We start from the raw sequence: 21,022 nt of genomic DNA, 5'->3' as shown, positions 1-21,022 counted from the left end.
AGAAAGCAGGAGGTATTAGAGCTGGGCGTTGGGCAGGATCTTATGAATTGATTTCAATTTCGACACAAAGGGTCATGATTCGATTCCATCCGATATTGATTAGATGGCTCAAGATGCGATTCTACATCGATATATTGACCTTTTGCACAAATAAGGGAAATAATTGCAAAAATATTTCACTTAACAAATTCAGAACTAATACAGAAATGTAATCTTGAATTTGTGACTATGGTGGTATATAATCCAAGCAGAAAATAGTTCAATAGCTCCCAAACAAAGTTTTACTAATTGAATAGTAGTAAATAGTAATAATAGTAAATAGTAAAAAAAACAAAAAAAGAAATGTATCAGCGTATCAATTTTTCTAACGCAGCCCTACTAGGCAGAAGCATAAGTGCACACAAAGAGAAGGGTGTAGAAATTTCCCAAGGCGTGTGTGGGCGCACACACACACACACACACACACACACACACACACACACACACACACACACACACACACACACACACACACACACACACACACACACACACACACACACACACACACACACACACACACTTCTGAGCAGCAGAGTCGGGTGAAGTTATGGAAAAGAGTTAATGACATAAATGACAGAAGCAGGAGAGAGCCAGGAAATAGTCCTTCTTTTTACTGTCCAAAACCTGTTAAAGTGTGTGTGTGTGTGTGTGTGTGTGTGTGTGTGTGTGTGTGTGCGTTCATGTGTGTGTGCGCACACGCATGTGTGAGAGACAGAGGACCTGGCCTCTGTGTGTTGGAGGGAGATATGTTGGATGAGTAAGTGGATGAGCAGGCAAGATAAATTTGGAGCATAAAACAAAATGGAAGAGAGGAAGAGAGCGATAGAGAGAGAGAGTGAGAGAGAGAGTGAGAGAGAGAGAGAGAGAGAGAAAGAAGGGTGGGGGGAGTGCTTTGGTTTCTCGGCCAATGCGCTTGGCGTCTCCTCTGAACGCCGATTAGTCTCTCACGCAAGCCTCTGGAATATGAATTTGGAATTCGCAAGCAATTGTCATCGTGGTGGAGCCCAGCGATGACGAATAGGAGGACGTGCTCGTTATGCTGGGGCTCTTCCTCCTGCGATGGAAGGAAGGGGCCCCCAAGCTGTCCCCTCCAATCGCCCAGGGACTGTGGTTGTCATGGCTTTAACCAGTAGCGCACGACACAATTCACAATACAATTCACAGTTCACAATATAATTTAGGGGTAAAACGGTTCCCATGAAAGGCCAGTCAAAATATAGTACTGTATGGTTTACCCAGTGGGGTTGACACTGAGACGTTGGCTACAGCACCAAGCCCGTACACTGATGTGAAGCAGTCAGAGATGGACGTGTCAATCATAATCATAGAGTGAAAACATTGTATCATGATATGACAATCATTTAATTTCATAACAAAATACCACTGATACACGGTATGGCTATCTATCAATATACTATCAATAAGGTAGAATTATTGCCCAGCCATAGATTCCATACACATGTGCATCCTCAAAACTACCAGACACATAAAAACATGCACAAACACACACTCTATCATGTTTGCATCTGTGTGTGTGCACGGTGTGTGTGTGTGTGTGTGTGTGCACGCGCGTGTGGGTGGGTGCGTGCATGTGTGGGTGGGTGGGTGGGTGCGTGCGTGTGTGGTCCCACCTTGGCCAGACACTGGGGGCGGGTCTCGTGAAACACCAAGCTGGTCAGGTTTGACAGGGTGGTCTGGTCCAGCCAAGAAGGCCTCCTCTTCCTCTCCTCTTTCTTGGCTCCCAGCCTCCTCAGCAGCTCCTCCAGCACCAGCTCTCGCACCTCGTAGAACGGGCACCGCAGCAGGCTGCTCAGCAGCCGGGCCCCAAGCTCAGGGTCCGGCCAGAGCTCCCTCCAGGGCTTCTCTAGGCTGGTGCTGAGGGCCACGGCGGCCAGGCTGAGCAGGTACTTCACGGCCCCGGGGCCCAGGGTGGAGGTGAGCAGAGCGGTGGTTGGGGGGCCATCAGGGGCCACCAGCTCTGAGACCATCAGGATGGCCAGGGTTTCCCGGCGGAGCTCCAAATCTGGGTCGGAAGACAGACACAATAGCCTTATTGTAATACATTTGGATGAAAAATGTTCGGCAAAGGAAGTAGGTAATCATTCCCATATAGCCTCCTTTACGGAAAAGTTCTGTATAGAGTCTGTTCCACATAAATGACTGTTACGGATACATTATGTAATGTTTGTGCGAGACTAGGCAACAGAATTGTTTTCTAGACTAGAGCTTGCCTCCCCGTCTCCCCGCCCTGCGGCCTCTCCCTCCGCTGTCTGAGAAGGGACAGTCCTCATCCCCGGAGACAATAACCCGAACCCAATGATATTAAATCAGTGTGGTCATTTTCAACCTGTCCTACACGCTCTGCCTCCGGAGAAGGAGCGTTCTCCACCTGTTCTCCCTCTCGCTGTCTGCTCACTCCCTCCGGCTCGGGGCTGCGGTGCAGCCTTTTGCTCACCAGTTTTACAAATGTTTTTCTTTCTTCCCAGAAACGAATAATATTTTGGAATATTTGTATGGAATAAATATTCATAAAAGCCCACTATTTGGATTAGGCTCCACCCCTACCTTAAGGAAATGTTACTGCTTTCATTCCCACACACTTCCATTCTCAGCTGTCCCGGCAATTTGCCGGAAATTCTACTACTTCAAGAGTGGGGAAATTTATGGAACAATTTTTACGGCACATCGACACCGGCTCCCATTCCTACATGACGCCAATACGGAAAAATTGCCAGCAGATTTACACCTTTCACTGCAAGTGGGAAAGGGAAATGTGTTCAATGATGGTAAGAGGCAGGGGTGGAAAGGCGGAGCAAAGTTCAAGTGCTTTGTTTCTGTACTTAAGTATTATTCAAGTATCTAGTATATGAAATAAGTCTGAATAAGTATTATAACCCAAGTACTGAGTTCAAAATCTTCTCGGCTATATCAACCGGCCCGGGGTGTTGCAGATACACTGTCGCGCCACTGGTCCAATACAGTTTGAGCTGGAGGTGGGCACTTCATCCATACCATATATGGGCAAGAACAAGCCCCAATACTACAAAAAAAGACCCCCCCCCAAAAAAAAACAAAAACACCCATAAAAACTTGCCAGAGAAGCTGACAAACAGATGCAAGCGGCAGAAAGTGGAGCGGAGAAGAGCATGTCACTTTCTATTTTGGCTTTTTTTATTCATTTATTTTTTTTTATTGCAAAGGCTTTCGCCAGAAAAAAAAAAGAAGAAAAAAAGTTGTTTGGAAATGCCTATAAGCTGCGCTGACACAGGCACCAGGGAATTTACACCCTTCAATCATTGATGGACAATCAAATAAACACACACACACACACACACACACACACACACACACACACACACACACACACACACACACACACACACACACACACACACACACACACACACACACACACACACACACACACACACACACAGACACACACACACTCCCCCTGAAATCTAAGCGTAATCCAGTGGTAGTGGTGGCTATTAGGAAACCCAATGCCTTTCTTAAGCTGCTCTCCTCCCCACTGTACCGCTCCGAGCCTCCATGCAGGCCGGCGCTTTGACAGCCAACTCAGTTCGTTTATCACGCACAGACACACACACACACACACACACACACAAAAACACACACACACAGCTCGAAAAACAGAGCAACTCAATCTGGCCCAAACTTGCCGTGGGCCTTGATAAAGGAGCGGCAAAAAGTGCCGCATTCCTCCGGAGACGGCGGCGTTTCCATGGAACCTGATCCTCAAAGGAGGGTCCGACCGCCCCATTATAATGGGGAGAGAGGGGAGTGGGACTCTGATGATGAACAGAGGAGAGAGGGAAGGGGTGGGGGAGGATGAGTGGAGGAAAATAATTGTGTGTCAAGGTGGAACGGAGGGAGACATGAGAGCGCCGGGGTTTGGCGTATACGCGCACGCGTCAAAGCTTGTAAAAACACAGAGCGCCGTATATTTTTGCATCCAACCGTGGTCCTAAATGTCCAAAAAAAGAACAGATGTCGCTCTGTTAGTTCCACGAGCTCGCACACGCACGCACACACGCACACGCGCACACACGCACACACACACACACACACACACACACACAGTGGTGAAACGTCAGAAGCACAAGCAGTCTTGAGATGTGCATGTTGCAAAATGCAGGTCTGGTCTCTCAAGTGAGAAATGTGTACTATTAGTACTACCATTAGAGTAGTATTGTTGTGACCATTACTATTATTCTTCTTATTAATATTAGCATCACTGGTGGTATTATAATGATATTATTGTTATTGTAACTATTATTACTATACTGCTAACTTAGTATATATTTATATATATTTTACAGCTATACATGCACAATATCAGCATATTATACCATATTATATTTAAACATACCACTTGCTACTGGTACTATCATTGCATATTATGGTTACATAGTATCTTACTATATACTCTGCAAGATAACATACTTTATTTATATTTATTTTATTTTTATTCTATCATAATTTTACTTTAGTGTACCTGCCACCTGCCCATATTGGGATATGAAGTTAGCACTTTCAGCTGTGTAGTAATAACGACAGTTTGTAAAATAGCATTTCCATTTATTTATAAATGACATGTTTCGATGCTCTACACAGGCTCCACAGGAAACAGTCCGTCATATTCTTCTTGAGGGGTACAACAATCTCAAAAGTGAACTTTAAACCCACTGGAGACCCAAACCAAGACCCTGGCGAGCCCAATTCTTACAGCCATGGTCTCTTGTAGCACAGTGTCAGACATGTACACATTTTGCTATGTAATGTGTCGGAGTGAGCGTTTAAAGTTATTATAAAAGTTTATTTGACAATGTATTACATTCAGGTAAATGTTATGGTGTTGTAACAATGATGTACTTGCTCTTTGTGCAAATTGTCAAAAAATGTGATAAATAAAAATAACTAAAAAGATATGTATTTTAATAAATTATGACATAAAAAAATAATAACAGATAAAAAATAACCTTAAAAAGTTTACTTATTGTTGTATGGGTGGTGCATACATGCTGATGATGTGGTGCAACACCACAGAAGTGCGTGTTTGCGTGTGTGTTCCAGCAAACTTGTTCATTATGAATGTTATTATTTGGGACATCTACTACTGTCCGATTGTGCCGCTACAGCAATAAAATCTGGTGGTTAACGTCTGACATGTAAACAGAGGCCAACGCAGATAAGTTGTTGTGTGCATACACACAACTGGACTCGTGCATGCAGCTGGAATTCCCATCAGACTCAACCAGCATTAACCAAGCTGTGAAAAACAAGCCCCAGACACTGTGTGTGTGTGTGTGTGTGCGGGGACCTCTTTCCCATGCTGATGGAGCTTTACAATTTGCTCGGGTCCCTCCCTCTAATTACCTTAAAGGCCCTGTGTGCGTGTATGTTTTTGAGTGTTTGTGTGTGTGTGTGTGTGTGTGTGTGTGTGTGTGTGCGTGGTTGCTTGTGTATGCTCACAGTCACCCTTAGGTGATATAAATACCAACAGCCTACGAAAGCCTACCAGTGTCTTTTTCCGGTAGCCACAGTGACCTGTGGTGTCCAAAATTCACCAGCCACATTAAACTGCTTTACTGGCCCAAAATGATTTGGTAGAACAGCAAATGACTGGTTACCTGACGAAACGGCCAGTGACTCCACCAAAAAAATACTAACAAGACGCTCATTTCACCAGCAATGACCACAAAGCTGCAGGGATTTTTGTGGCCTCGCGATAACTAATCGACGAGTCTCAGGTTGATAAGAAAGAAGAATACCATCTGACTCACCAAAGTCTACTACTAAAACCATATCCAACCAGTGCTGCAAAATATCTTTTGTGTGTGTGTGTGTGTGTGTGTGTGTGTGTGTGTGTGTGTGTGTGTGTGTGTGTGTGTGTGTGTGTGTGTGTGTGTGTGTGTGTGAGAGAGTCTGACTTTAGGTTCAGTATTTCTTTTTCCCCTATCCTCGTCGCCATCCACATTTCTCTGTCTTTCTCTCTATTTTTCCGAAGTCATAACTCCTGAGTTTTCCTGCTGTTGTTAGTGGCATGGCAGGAGAGCAAAGGGCTGGATTAGAGATTGGGGAGGGGTCCTTTTATGAGCCTGAACGGCTCAAAAGGGCCGCGGGAAGCGAACACACGCACGCACACCACCCACCCACACACACACACACACACACCCACACACACAATGCACAAAGAAACACACGCTTGCCGAGGTTTAAAGCATCTAAATGCTCCAGTAAGTTCTTGTGCGATTCCAGTCAGAAGTTTAAAAGAATGATGAGGAAGCAGATTGTTCACCAGCCCGCCCCGCTATTTCACTATTTTAACAGTGCAGTCCAGAGTGGTCATGGAATGGAACAAGGTATTTCAATGAACCATATTGAGATATCAAATAGCAGTGTTAGCGCTCGAGGGAGATGGGACGCTGACTGACATTTCACATTTTGGAAATGTCCACTGGGTCACAGGTCGCTGTGTGCTGGTTATGTAAGGGACCAAATGAGCCCAGTGGAGCCGTCCAGAACGCAGCCTTGTTTTGCGAAAACCTCAGCCATTTCCCCTGTCAACCATAACATGTGTCGAGCACATGGCCAACCAAACGCTAACGTCTCTTGCTCACTTTTCTACCCCCCTCCCTCTCCTCCTCTGTGCTCGACGATCCTCCCTAAACTGGGTCAAAGGCACAATCGGACCATCTGTCAGGGAGCGCTCACATTTGGTTTCACATTCTTCCAGACCCCCTCCCCACCCCTCCGACCGTCCCCGGCTGCTCCACACACCCACACCCACACACACCCACACACACACACACACACATACACGCTCGTGCAGATACGTAAACACACACGTAGGCGGTCTTCTGCATTCATCCAGACGCGTAGCCACCTTATGTCAAGACTCGGTCAGAGCAAAGGGGTCAGCATCTCGAACAAATGCTACCCAGCGCCCGTTCAAACTCAGGCCGATGTTGTGAAGCGGGGAGCTTCCCAGCAAATGGCATAACACACACGTCCGTCCTGTCCGGTGACCAGACGAGCATAGCAGCTGAGTGAGGTCTTCCGCTCGTTCCGCTGGGAGACCTTTTCTATCCATTCCCGCTGAATTCACGCGATTCAACGTCAACGTGACCGATGGGCTGCCACAATCAGCATTGTTCCAAGCTGCTATGGGCTGCCTCCTCGATCAGATGCCTTCAGATAAAGAATGTTACATGGTTTCCAGGATACAAATACAGCATTTTGAAGTGTAAAAATATATATAAATCATATAAATCAAAGTTTTAAGTATGTTAAGTAGGGAGGCACCGATAGAGAAGCTGGTATCAGATCAGTGGGGTACGAGGCTCAAATGGGAGAAAATGGGATTAGAGTTACGTTGATCATGTTCTCTGACTTCAAACTAACGCTCCAAGCCCAAAGAGTTGGATAAAAAGCAATAGATTAAATCAAAATTCGCTTGGGAGGTACATCGCCCTAGAGCAGACCTTCCAACCTTGGGAAAATACATTTGGAGCGTCACAACAATGTAACAGGGAGTCACCGTGGAGTTTGAGTTCCTGCAGCTAAATGACTCAATCAGTTAATTACACCGTAGCCGTCTTGTAACGAGGCTAAACACATCGTATGTGAGCTACTACATCTAACTATATATACACAACTGTATCTCATTAGGATTCACCTCTTGAAAGGCTTCATCTTGTAAAGTTACTGAACATGTTAACCAACTAAAGATGCGCCGATTGCAATTTTCTTGGAAGATTCCTATTTCAGATTTTTTCAAGTCTGACCTGCAGATTCCAAGTTGTGATCTGCTTTACGTCAAATACATCACGTGATCTGATCACGCTCACATGATTGGACAGCTGCACATATGGTCTACGCTGCAATTTTCAGTTACCCCATTAGTGATACTGCTGATTTTGACACTGTTTATTATTGTTCATTATTCACTATGGAACAATAACAGAACATGAAACTGTCACTGAGTTCCAATTCAAATGAACATGGGGCCGTCACCAACTTTCAGTATAACTCTGTTATAAGAATTTTGTATAACTCTGTTATAAGAATTTTGTATTTCTCTGTATTTTCAAGTGGACGTACGAAGCATTGTGACATTAAGTCCAAATAAGAACAACATGTACACAAGCGACTACGTGCCAGGAACAACATGTACACAACTGATCACAAAAGAACATATGGATCACAAAGAACTGTTTCCAACCAGAAGCGCTCCAACATGCCGATGATGCAACGAGAGTCTCCATCCTATAAATAGGCTCAGCTCTCGAGAGAACTAATCATTTCCACGGTAGCGTCATATCGTGCTGTTGCTTCGTTAATGCTCCTCTGGTACCAGATTAAATACTTTATTAACCTAAAGTATTAGTCTCCAATTTCCTCTAGAACGATTAAGTCCGTCCACAACTTTGGATGGTTAGAAGTTTAGAACTGATGTTAGCTTTCACAAATTCAACCTGTAACTCTCACAGAGTATAAGAGGACACAACATATAACTAACATGGAAATGTCCAGTTCAAACTTCAAATGAAAGTCTCTTTCACTTTAAGTGCAAATATACATTTATATTATATATTACATTTATATAGTACAGAGCTCCGCTGTCACAGCGGACACAGTTTTTGAGTGATGGAGCATTGGAGCATCGGCACAGAATCTGAAAATATATCTGACACTGATCGACCGGTGAAATCCGACCAATTCGGATCCCCGGCAGATCGATCGGTGCAACTCACGTTTTCTATGTTAACATTACGGTCACATTTATGTGCTTTATTATAACTCTCCCACTTCCCATTTTACCTCACAATGCAGCGTTACACCTCAGTGGATAATAAAGTACCGCTCAGTGCGCTGCTGCATATCAGTGGATGTTGAGTGAGAGGAGAGGGAGGGCTTACAGAACCACAGGTCGTAGCATCTTTTATATGTATATATACACTACTCACAAAAAGTTAGGGATATTTGGCTTTTGGGCGGAATTGATGTAAAATTTAAAAAGTTCACGCTACAGTGATATTATATCATGAAAGTAGGGCATTTAAGTAGAAGCATGCAATGGTGATTTCCTCATCTCAAACAATTTATTGAAACAAAAGCCAACAACAGTGGTGGGTTTACCACAACAAAAAATGTCAACGTCTCAATAACTTGTCATGTGCCCTTGAGCATCAATTACAGCTTGACAACCACGTCTCATGCTGTTCACAAGTCGACTTATTGTCTGCTGAGGCGTGGCCCCCCCACTCTTCTTGAAGGGCGGCCCTCAGGTCATTGAGGTTCTGGGGTACAGAGTTACGAGCCTCTACACGGCGACTCAGCTGATCGCATAGATTTTCTATGGGATTCAGGTCTGGAGAAAGTGCAGGGCACTCCATTTGAGGTACCCCAGTCTCCAGCAGCCGTTCCCATTGTCGTCCATGAAGATGAAATTAGGCCTGTGTTGTTCATGCAGGGGCACAATGACTGCATTAATGATGTTATTCAGGTAGTATGGGCAAAGTGTAGGGCAGTTCTATATTGACTAGACACACCTGCCCACACTAACACCACCACACCAAAGGCTCATCTGGTGACAACAGTGGCTGTTGCATAGCGCTCTCCTTGACGTCTCCAACATTGTTGGCGGCCATCATTTCTTCTCAACGTGAATCGACTTTCATCAGAGAACAGCACTGAGGCCCACTGGTCCCTCGTCCAGCGTAAATGCTCCCTGGCCCATGCAAGACGATGATGCTTGTGCCTGGTGGTGTGGTCAGGTACCCCTGCAGGTCGTCTAGCACGCAGACCACACTGATGTAAACGGTTTCAAATGGTCTGACGTGACACTTGGGTGCCTCTCACCTCCCTTAAATGTGCCTGGAGTTGAGTGGCATTCATCATCTGGTTCCGCGGGGCACTGTTCACAATGAAGCGGTCATCAGTGTGGGATGTGGCCAAAGGACGTCCTCTTCTATGCCTTTCTGTGACTCTTCCAGTCTCTGTATCTCTGTTGCAACCTGCTGATGACACTCTGTGACACTCTAAGTTCAGTGGCCACTTCCCTCTGAGAACATCCTGTTTGAAGCCTCACAATGGCGAGGTACTGTTGATCAGTTGTTAGGTGTTGTCTTGGTCTCATGATGTCAAAATGTGAACAGCATGATGAAGAGGACTGTTTCCAATTCAAATTGAACAAGTTAAATGTATTGGTCGATTCATGGATCAAACACCTGTTGTGAATTTTGCCGTTCAACTCCTTGTTAGAGAACAGCAAGTTGTGCAAAAAGTACTGAAACATTGAACAGTTGGACATGTGCATTCAAAAGTTTAGAGAAGGTCAAATTAAGTTCAGCTGTAAAGGTTATAGTGCATTTTAGGTTCATCCTGAAATTTCACCCGAAAGCCAAATATCCCTAACTTTTTGTGAGTAGTGTGTATATATATATATATATTTTGTAGTTTCAGCTGGCATTTCGTATCCGTGTATGTGATGAAGAATTGCGTTGTTGGTACACAAAATGCGTGCAGGTTGGCAAGTCTGCTACGGTATAGTTAATGAGGATATATATATATATATATATATCTATCTCCTTCCATCCATCCACAAAGTCAGTGATGTATAGGAATGCGGCAGTTGACCAAACCAAATTGCCTGATATAGGTTTAATATACTGTAGGTGATCAGCCAAAGATATCCCATCACAATTGCAAGATATAGAAATGATGGCACATGCTTACAAGTTAGCAGTGAGCATTAGTGTGCATAGCTAGAACTGTTTTATCTCAGCATCTCATTTCTTGGATGAGAAGAGAAAGTAGGCTACCTTGCATCAAGGCAGAGACGTTCTTCTTTGTCCAAAACTAATTTGCTTCTTGTTGCTTGAAGAGATACCGACCAAACACCATGTCAGGACTATTATTAGGCCTATTCTTAATTATAGAGTCTGCTCTTCATTATAAAGTGTCTTTTTTGCATTTGCCTTTATTCCCTCCCAAAATTGTCTCAAATTGGCACAGTTGAGACAAAGAGCCTCGCTCCCCTGTCCTACAGGAGTGTAGCCTGCAATTTTCTGGCAACATTTACAAAAGAGAATAGACCCATCTGTTCCTTAAATTACCATGCCCATTTTAATGGCCCTGCTTGGTGAACATACACATTTACCCATTCTGAAGTTGTGAATGTGTTTAGCTATTTTACAAGTTCTTATTTTCCACTGTTAGTAGAGAGCAAGTGTGAATCACAAAGATAATTGTTTTGAACACTGGATCTCATTCACCAATCCATTTGTTTGTGAGAAAACACAAAATAATACTCGAATACTCGAAACGCACAGGTCAGATTTCACAAGTATTCCTCGTTTCAGACGCCTTCTGGGCCAAGAAACACAAAGTACAGTAGGCGTTATTTCGGAAAACAGGTTCCAGGTGTCGGCTTAATAGTTATGAGCACCTGACCCCAAAACGCCCCCATCAGTAGATCCCTAGTGGTAATTGATCCAGGTTTGCACTCACCTTCCAGGGCGCTGGCCAGCGGTCCACACAGGATCACCACCACGTCCAGATAAGCCCCCCTGGTCACCACACAGCTGTTCTGTCTAACAGAGAGAACATTTTTTGATATTCCTTCTTTACCTGAAGACCTCAAGCCTCTGTCATAAACAGAGAACTGATCAGAACACACTGAACTGTTTAACACACACATTCTATTGTGATAAGAGTCTAGATATGACATGGGATTTCTGTTATTGTATATAGTTACATGTTGTCTTTAAGGCTGCATTACAGCAAAGTCATTTTCAAAACTTCACTGTTCTAGCTTCTAATCAACAGCTCTATCTGTTTGTTATAATATCCACATTAGTGATGATTGTTTTTCAAATATTTCTTGTCTGTAAATATCTTGAAAGCACCAATAGATCATCCCCAAAATACGGCCGCATTATTATTAGGGTTCAAGGTTGTTCAGAACAAAATGGCCGGCATTCACAAATCGTCGAACACATGGACATGCAAAAATTGTCTTTGTAATCGGAGCAGTCTAGACACGCCGTTGTCCGACTTTGACCCATATCGGTCCATTTTTGTGGGAGAAGCTAATAAAAAATGTTTTCTCATTTCAGAAATGGTCACGTGATAGCACTGCTGGGCATTGGTCATAGAAAATCGTCACCGCGTCATTGGTCACTTGAAATCACTTCAGACTACTGATTGGGTTATTATTGATTGCGTTATTCATTATTGCCGGATCTGATCAAGATGGCGGTGCACAGAGGCACCTGCTTGACGCTGTCCTTTTCTTTATGTGTGTTTTTGTTTGTCATTTCGCCAATGTTAAGTTTAGTTGTGCAAGCCGCCAAGATCTTCTAACTATAGGATTACAGTGTAACAGGGTTTAAAAAAACAAGGGAATCTAAGACACCGTCTCCCAAAATATGAGCGGTTTATTAACTGTCCGAGCAGAGATCAGGCTGGACCACCACAACGCGCAATTAGAGTTTGGATGAATACACAGATCTGTGATGCCAGCGACTGTGTTGCTGTATACTGACACGCACCACGGTGAGTTAGCCTTCAGGATCTATTGAAATTCCAGAGATATATATTTCTACCAATACCTATGTCTATATTTACCTGCATATACAAGCATACAGTTCACTTAGATTGGTCCTTAGATATTAAGACAAATTCCAACTTTAAGATATACTAAAAATGTTAAAACTCATAGTCAAAACCAGATGTGTTGCCATTATAACATAAGGGTGTATTCCATTACAGGAAATGTATTTGGTTATAGGCGACCTTGAATTGTAGTTAGTTCTAATTATAACCATAATAAATGACACAGAGAAAGGAACATGTAAACACACCCCCAAGGCTGCCTTAGAGAGAGGGAGAACGACCAAGAACGGCAGATTTGTTGCCATTATAACATAAGAGTGTATTCCATGAGAGAGTTTATTTGGTTATATGTCTTCTTGAATTGTAGTTAGTTATTACATTAACCATAATAAAATCCACAGCATTGTTAATAGGCCTTGAACATCATTATGTCACAGACGTCACACTGACTAACTTGGACCCCGTGTATTGCTGCCTGCAGCTATATTTATATTTGATTATGTCAATCTCGCCCAGCAGGTGTGTGCAGTGATTTTCTTTCTGCTTGGCCTCTCTACCTTGACTGTGATGACATGCACGATAGAAGCCTTCATCACAACTAGGGTTGTCACGGTTTCCGATTCGAAATCGATCGAAATGAGCGTTCGATTTTGAGCTTTGAAATCACCTGCAGGTTCGCGACTCTCCCCGTATTTTTGTGGGTAATATTGTCTGACATGGATCTTGACCGCCGCCAAGACAAAACAAATGTGATGGCTAATGTAACTTTATCTGACTATAAACTGCGTACTATCGCTGAATCAGAGCTTTTCCAGCTGAGCTGAGTGGGCAGCAGGGGGAGGTGCTTCTGTGTTCTAATAATTTAAAGAAAAAGTGTGCCGGATTCACAAAATTGTGATATATTTCACAACATTTGAGAGGGCAGAACAAATTACCGGCAGCTTGCGAGAAGTGCTGGTATGCACCGGAACACGGCACCAGTTCGGTCCCATAAGATTCGATTAGTTTGATTTGGGAGCAATAAGAAAAATCCATCATATACATTTCGGTGGGATAAGGATGACGAGTGATAGGAAAATCACATTGAAGCAAGTTAGCGTAGCTCAGTGTCATATCAATGGGACCAAACAAAACAAAATGCTTCAGAACAAACGCCTGCCTTCCAGGCAAAGATGTTACACCAGATAATGAGGTGTGTGGGTGTGTGTGTGTGTGTGTTAATCTTTCCACAACAGAGTAATTGGGATCGTCACATGAGAAGCTCAAGGCTATATAATATTTTGTCTTTTTAAATTGCCATCGCTTAAGTGTTTCATTTATTTTGAACATAGTTTACAACATTTTCTTTGCCGTCGAGTGGGAACCTCGACATTGTGAACTACACAAACAGACACACACTCACAGGAGAGATGAATCCCTCTGGTACTACTACGAGGAACAACACAAGAGTAAAAACAAGTGCATTTAAATATACACACGTCTAAGAGTGAGTGAGTGAGTGCATGTGTGTATCTGCCTTGACATCTGCATGCACGAGAGAGGCTGCCTGTGTGGTCATGAGAAGCATGTGCATTTACAGTATGTGCGTGTGCATATATGTGTGTGTGTGTGTATATACACACTCTATGTATATGTTTATATACGTTGGGTTCGAACAAGCATGTGACCGCAGCGCTGTGGAATCCAACAAGCATGTGTGTGAGAACAAGGAGGCAGTGTGAAAGGCTGATGTCAACATTTTCATCACGCGTTTATTAAAACACACACACACACACGCACATGCACGTGCACACGCACGCGCGCACACACACACACACACACACACACACACACACACACACACACACACACACACACACACACACAAGAAAGCAGCAAACGCATCCCACCCCATGCACACAGACTCTTGCATACGCACACACATGCTGACCCAAATGTACATATTGAACAATCAAAGGCAGCTAGGGAAGCGTGTGTGATTTCAGACAGATCTGTGCAAGGATAAAAAAAAAAGAAAAAAAAAAAGAAAAAGAAAAACAATACTAATTTTCAATCATTTCAATTTCTGAATTGATTTGAAAATTGTGATATTGTGATGTATTATAGCGTTGTTTGGAAGTTATGCAACCACTTTCCGCTTCAATGAAACACTACCACAGTCACAAATAAATTGTATTTGACTGAATTTATTTGGTTATGGAATTATTTTTCTCATGCATGAAAGTCAGACGGTGTAATGAAAAGTTGGTAGGATGTGTAGTATTTATAAAATATATCAATATAGAATCGGGAGTCATTGCCATCTTATCAATATCAGATGAAATCAATATTGAATGGTGACCATTAATCATAAAAAAATCAAATTGAATGGCGACATCCTGTCCAATACCCACCAATACAAAACAGGACGTCTGCAGGTTAGTTAGGTCAGTATGAGATAAGGTTTAATTTAATACTTTTTAAGATCTTTTCAAGACAGAATTTAAATCAAAATTTAAACCTCAAGTATTCGGTTCAGCGGTAGGCTGAGGGATTTATAACAGTAGAAGTGTTGAAATATATAGTTGTATATTATTATAAGAAATAAATTATGTGTAGACCTCCTAAATTCACATTTAGGACTATTTATTGACTTTGTAAAATGGAATTTAAGACATTTAAGATGTTTCAAGGACCTGCGGACACCTTGCGTAAGCAGGCGTGAGGTAAATCTATAAAAAACAGACCACGAGGAGTTAAAATGATCGGATCTCATTCCATGGTCGGCTTCTGGCGGCTTGAAGGGTGGTGATGTGCCCGTCAGCCTCCCAGAAGCTGACTCACCGACAGCAGGAAAGTCCAGGATGAAACTAAACAGAGCTGGCGAGGGACCACAACCCCGAGTCCTGACTCACAGGAGACGAACAATGCATTCCACGGTGGTGTTTAGTGGCGTTTTTTAAAGCAAAAGGGAGGGAGGACAGTTGTTCACTTTTCTCCCTCGGTGACCTGTGTTGTCCCCTGGGCTGGAATGCTGTGACGGCCTGTGATCAAGCCGACAGACAGACAGTGGCCACGCTCCAGCAGGGTAGGAAACAACCTAGTCATCCCTCATAAAGGGTCATCAGTGTTTTCATCACGCGCCGCAGCTGCGCGTATCTGGTCTCTGATCTGCGGCTGACCGGGAGAAAGCGAGGGAACGCGGAGTGACCCCTGGGAGCTTTTGGGCATAATCTTTGAGTGGTGGCCGTGAAGGGGTTTGAAGGGTGGGGGGTCCCTTTGAAATGGAAGCCTGGAAGCGTGGGACGTGAAGCAGACATCGGAGGGGAAGGGAGCAGAGGGGACGGACAGTGAGACCATTCTTCTAGTGAGGGAGGGAGGGATGCTTATCTACGTGTGTGTGTGTGTGTGTGTGTGTGTGTGTGTGTGTGTGTGTGTGTGTGTGTGTGTGTGTGTGTGTGTATAGAGGTACCTAGAGGCCAGCCACATGCACTGGCAGAGGGCTTCGCCGATGCCACTTCCTGCTGGCAGGGGTCGGTGGGAGTCTGTCTGGTAGGAACGCAGCAGGAGCAGTACCTGCGTGAGCAACAAGGTGCTTTACATGAAATGCATTGAATAAGAAATATTAGGTGCAGTTTGAATTTTTTTTTTCTTGAAGGATCACAATCATTCCTCAGAAAATTATTTCAAGCATTATTTCTCTCCAATTATTGGTGTTCAATTATTGGTCTTGAACGACTCCAAACAATTCTCAAATAACTCAAAATAATCCTAAACATATCATAAGATGACACATCATTAGATGACACATCAACATCAGCACTGGTTACTAAATCATAAAGAACTAAAAATAATGTTGAAAAAAGAAAAGAAAGGCTCTATTCATCCCCGGGTGGGAATTTAGGTGTTACAGCTGATACTTTTGTATTTTAGACAAAAGTGAAAATTGCATATTTCACTTGCAAATTTCAATTATACAGTATATCAACAAATTCCCATACATCTAAATAGAAAATTCTACCCAATTTTAAAGCATGGATGCATCTCCATCACATGCATTATATGTATTTACAGTATATGCTTATATATTTTTTTTTTACTACTACTTTCTATAGCACAGCCTTTGCCCTGTTATCATTGCACTGCACCGTACTTGTACGACCGCATGTGACAAATATGACTTGATTTCAGTAGTGAAGTTCTATGAAGTTTCCCAAAACGTCAACAGAAAGAGACAAAGAAAAAAAAGAAATGCACTTTTAAAAGGACTGGTTATCTCAGAGCAGTCGATGTGGCAGTGTGACGGTGTGTTTCTGCGCCAGAGTGTAGCAGGTGGAGTGGCGGTCGGCTGGGAACATTCAGAGGCCGGGATGCAGGCAGGCAGGCTGGCTGGGTGTCTGTCTGGCTGGGGTGTGTGTGTGTGTGTATGTGTGTGTGTGTGTGTGTGTGTGTGTGTGTGTGTGTGTGTATTCTGGGTCTGGCTAAGTATACTCTTTAAGCTTAGGGCCACAGCCGCAGGCCAGCAGGAAGCCATTCATTACGCCGTACGGGGAAGGCAACATGGGGGAAAACCAGGGCGACCACGTAGCACCAACCCTGGCCACCGGAGCCCGATTCTGGCCCCGGCACGGGCCCTGCCCCTCGACGATCCAGCAGCCTACAGGCCCCGCGGTAAGCAATACCCGCTGGCTCACATTAAAGAGCATCCACCCCACCCCCACCCATTGCACCCTCCCTGCTGCTCAGGCTGGGAAGTCCCTGTCAGGGACACTCAGCCGGCCTGAACCAGTGCTGCATGGAGGAAACCGAAATATTTATAGAAAAAAAAAAAAAAAAAAAAAAAGTGCTCTCAGCTACACCCCTGTGTGGGAGGCAGATGAGGACTGAGCTGAATGAATGAATGAGATGTTCAAAGAGTGGAGTAAATAACGTCTGCAGAACGGAGGCTTGTGGCATCCAGATGTAAACAGATTTAATTCATCTGAATTGCAGCGCGGTTCACTCGTCTGCCTCCACTTGACTGTGACAGATATCGATCGATCTGGTATCACACCCAATACTAATTTACTCATACTCTTAATAATGCTCCAAAAAACGAAACCCAAAGCATGATGTAGCAATAACCGATAAACATAAAGCTCACTGTTATCGTAACTGAACATTTTCGCCCAAAAAAAAAAAAAAAAAATTGCGAAATTCCTCAACATGATGGTCTAGGAAATAGCTGTAGTTCTGATGTTGCTAATTTTCTTGCAATCCGTATGATTATACATCACACACAGAAGATGAAACTGTAGGTACAAACTGAACAACAAACTGCAAACTCTGTGGGGTGCAGCTTTACTGGGCAGTCGTTCGCATAGGCAGCGCTAAATATGACACAAATCAAAACCTATTTGCACGGCTTGTTTTCTGCTCAGGCGTTTCACTGCCTCTGTTGTGTGTGTATGTGTGTATGTGTTGTAACGAGCACTGGTCCCTTTTGGGCCTGGTAAAAATAGTGGTGGTGGATGTGAGGGCCTTTCAGACTCTGTTATCAGCCTGCCCCGCCGCCCCGCCTACTGCCGCAACCACTACGCTGACCACACAGTGCAGTGCACGTGCGCGCGCACGCGCGCACACACACACACACACACACACACACACACACACACACACACACACACACACACACACACACACACACACACACACACACACACACACACACACACACACACACACACACACGCGCGCACAGCAGATGGACATGCATGCACATACAGATTATAACAAAGACAATTCATTTCTTTGTCTAGTAAAAACACACAATCCGATCGAGGCAAAGTGTGGATGCTTGGAGGAAAAGCCCAATTAGGATAAAAGAGATCCCAATAAATACAGGCATAATAAACAGACTATCTCCAACTCTATATATATAGTTGAACACCGCAAAAAATTGCTTGTGATGCAGCTTGACAAACATTCAATTTAGTGGTGTGTGTGTGTGTGTGTGTGTGCATGCAATGTAACTCAATTGGCCTCTGGTGGTTTTGTTTGTTATTTCATATCCCGAGGTAGATATATATTATTTTTGTACGTGAGTGTGTGTGCCTGAGTGCTTGTATTTGCTTTTAGTGTGACCTTCTTTGGATGACGGCCTCACACTGTGTATATACCTTATTACTTGCTTGTTCAAAATGTGGAACTATAAGAATTGAATTGAACCAAAGTTTAATCCACTCTGTACAAATGGAGACTCAAAAGTGTTTTTTTCCCCCACCAGAAAAACAAACCACAGGCCTGATTTTATTAATGAGTTTCTCCTTCACTGTGTCAAGACATGTTAATCTGTGAAATCAGATGATTAGTTTGTGGGTTAGTTATTGGCTTCAGGATTGGGTGACACGAAAGAGATGTTTTTGCTGGACAGACTGAAGCTGCTCTCACACGTGCACTGCGACCGTGAAATTATCCGGACATTACCCGGAGTAACGCAAATGTCCGAATCAGTTGGACAGGACATTACCCAGACTTTACCTACCCAGCACCCGAGTACAACGTCTGCGTACTGTCCGACTGAGAGGTATGTGTGATCAGAGCTGGTAACTGTCTGGAGCATTAACAGTGAGCGAGTGGGCGTGTCGCGTGTTGATGACGTCTACCATGCACAAGTTATTTACCTTCGTGCAGATATTGTGCACAGAGCGTAGGTGCTTCGTACTCTTTTCTGCTCTCCTTCATATTCCTTTCCACTCTTTTTTTTATATTGTGTCCAAATAAATGGAGTATCAACGCCAAAAAAGATATGTCGGTAGCCTCCGCCATCTTAAGTGTGCTAAAACTCCGCGGCCTCGTTGCATCCCGTCCTGCCTGCTGCACGCTCTACCCAGGCTCCTCGCCTAAACCAGAGTATTTCCAGGTAGTGTAAAGGGGTCTGACACGGAAAATCTCTGGTTGTGAGCAATATGTGTGAAAGGGCAACTCCGGACTATGTCCGAACCTGATTATCCGGATATTCTCCGGAGTTCATGTCTGAAAGCAGCTTGAGGAATCATTCAGACCATAAGGTCTCTTCATCTTTTATCATTGTAAGAAAACCGAGCAGCCTGTAGAATTGCAGAAACATTCACTTCACTAAGCCTAGTTTCAACAAACAAAAACTACCCTGGTTATTTCTCTTTGCTGTGTAATCATATGTAAGTGGTAATCATATTGTCTTTCCAACTATCGACAGTTCTGAATGCAGGTGGCTTCCGTGGACCTTTGTGGCGGCAAATATTTTAAATTCACAGCTCCCAGATCTATGAATGTCCAATGTGCCTTAAATAGAAAGTCAAAATATGTCATGAGAAATCCACTGTGAGGCAAAATGTCTGTTGCTGTGTTCCTAAAGCCAGTGCGAGGAACTAAAAAGGGTATCTCCTCCGTAGAGGCAAGCTAAATTATAAGTAGAGTTGCCAGCAATTCCGTATCGGCTGGGAGACTCCCATTGACCTCCATGACAGCAAGAAATCCAATCTACTAAGGTTTGAGTAAGGTTAAACATATATAAATATATCTCAACTTTAATAAAAGTTAACTGCTTTTATAACCTTCTGGAGCTGATCATAGGTTGATATGCCAAAACGTTAACAGAACTTTATTAGAAAGTCAGATACAGCCTAAAGTTTTCCGACTGCTATCAAGAGGAAAAACACTCTAGATTTTACCCTGGGATCAAAAAATTAAAAAAGAACATGAAAAAGTAAAGAGAAGCTCATCTCATCTTGCATCCTGACAGGCTCCCCTAGTCAGGCCAACACATTCCATAGTTTGTGAAGCTCAGAGGGCTTTTCTCACAACGCTGAACCCGACCGCTGGGCAGCAGCAGCAGATGTAGTAGCAGATAGAGAAGAGGGAAAGAGGGAATATTACAGGAGAGAGAAAATCAGTCTTGGGAGAACGACACGTCGAACCTCAGCGCTTCCAGATGGCGAGGAAAAATGGAATATGGCAACGGATAAGAAAATGAGAAGCACAAAGACAGAGTCTGAAGAGATAGTCATACAGGACTAATGTGTTGCTCCTAACTTGGTCTTGCTTAGCCCGTGTTGTGGAAATAGACCATGGATTACTTCCAACCAACCGGGCCCTTTAGAAGCACCAAGAGGCCACCACCCTCCTCACTTTGGCCCACAGTGCCGAGTGCAGGCATCGCTGGTGCGTGTCCAGAGAGGAGCACAGCGTCCGGTCAGGTTAGTGCTGGTCTATCTGGAGGGCTCGTTAGGCCCGGTCCGGGTTGTGTCAACAGAGGGGTTTGGAGGAGCTGGGCAGAGCTCCTTGAGCAGGTGTGCTATCACACTGGAGGATCTAACATCCATGGGTTCTGAAGCTT

The 21,022-nt window shown here is 43.8% G+C and overlaps 1 protein-coding gene across 1 annotated transcript in view; it reads right to left on the bottom strand.

Moving 5' to 3' along the window:
• Positions 1-21,022, bottom strand: part of thada (THADA armadillo repeat containing) — a 93,706-nt gene that overhangs the window by 20,389 nt on the left and 52,295 nt on the right. Inside the window, 3 exon segments of the mRNA XM_080017049.1 lie at positions 1,674-2,065; positions 11,581-11,663; positions 16,139-16,242. Coding sequence (XP_079873175.1) covers positions 1,674-2,065; positions 11,581-11,663; positions 16,139-16,242 — 579 coding nt within the window.

Source organism: Zeus faber (assembly GCF_960531495.2).
Source record: "Zeus faber genome assembly, chromosome: 16".
Taxonomy (NCBI): Eukaryota; Metazoa; Chordata; class Actinopteri; order Zeiformes; family Zeidae; genus Zeus; species Zeus faber.
Note: the sequence above shows the minus strand (reverse complement) of the source record. Positions and strands in the feature narration are given on the sequence as shown.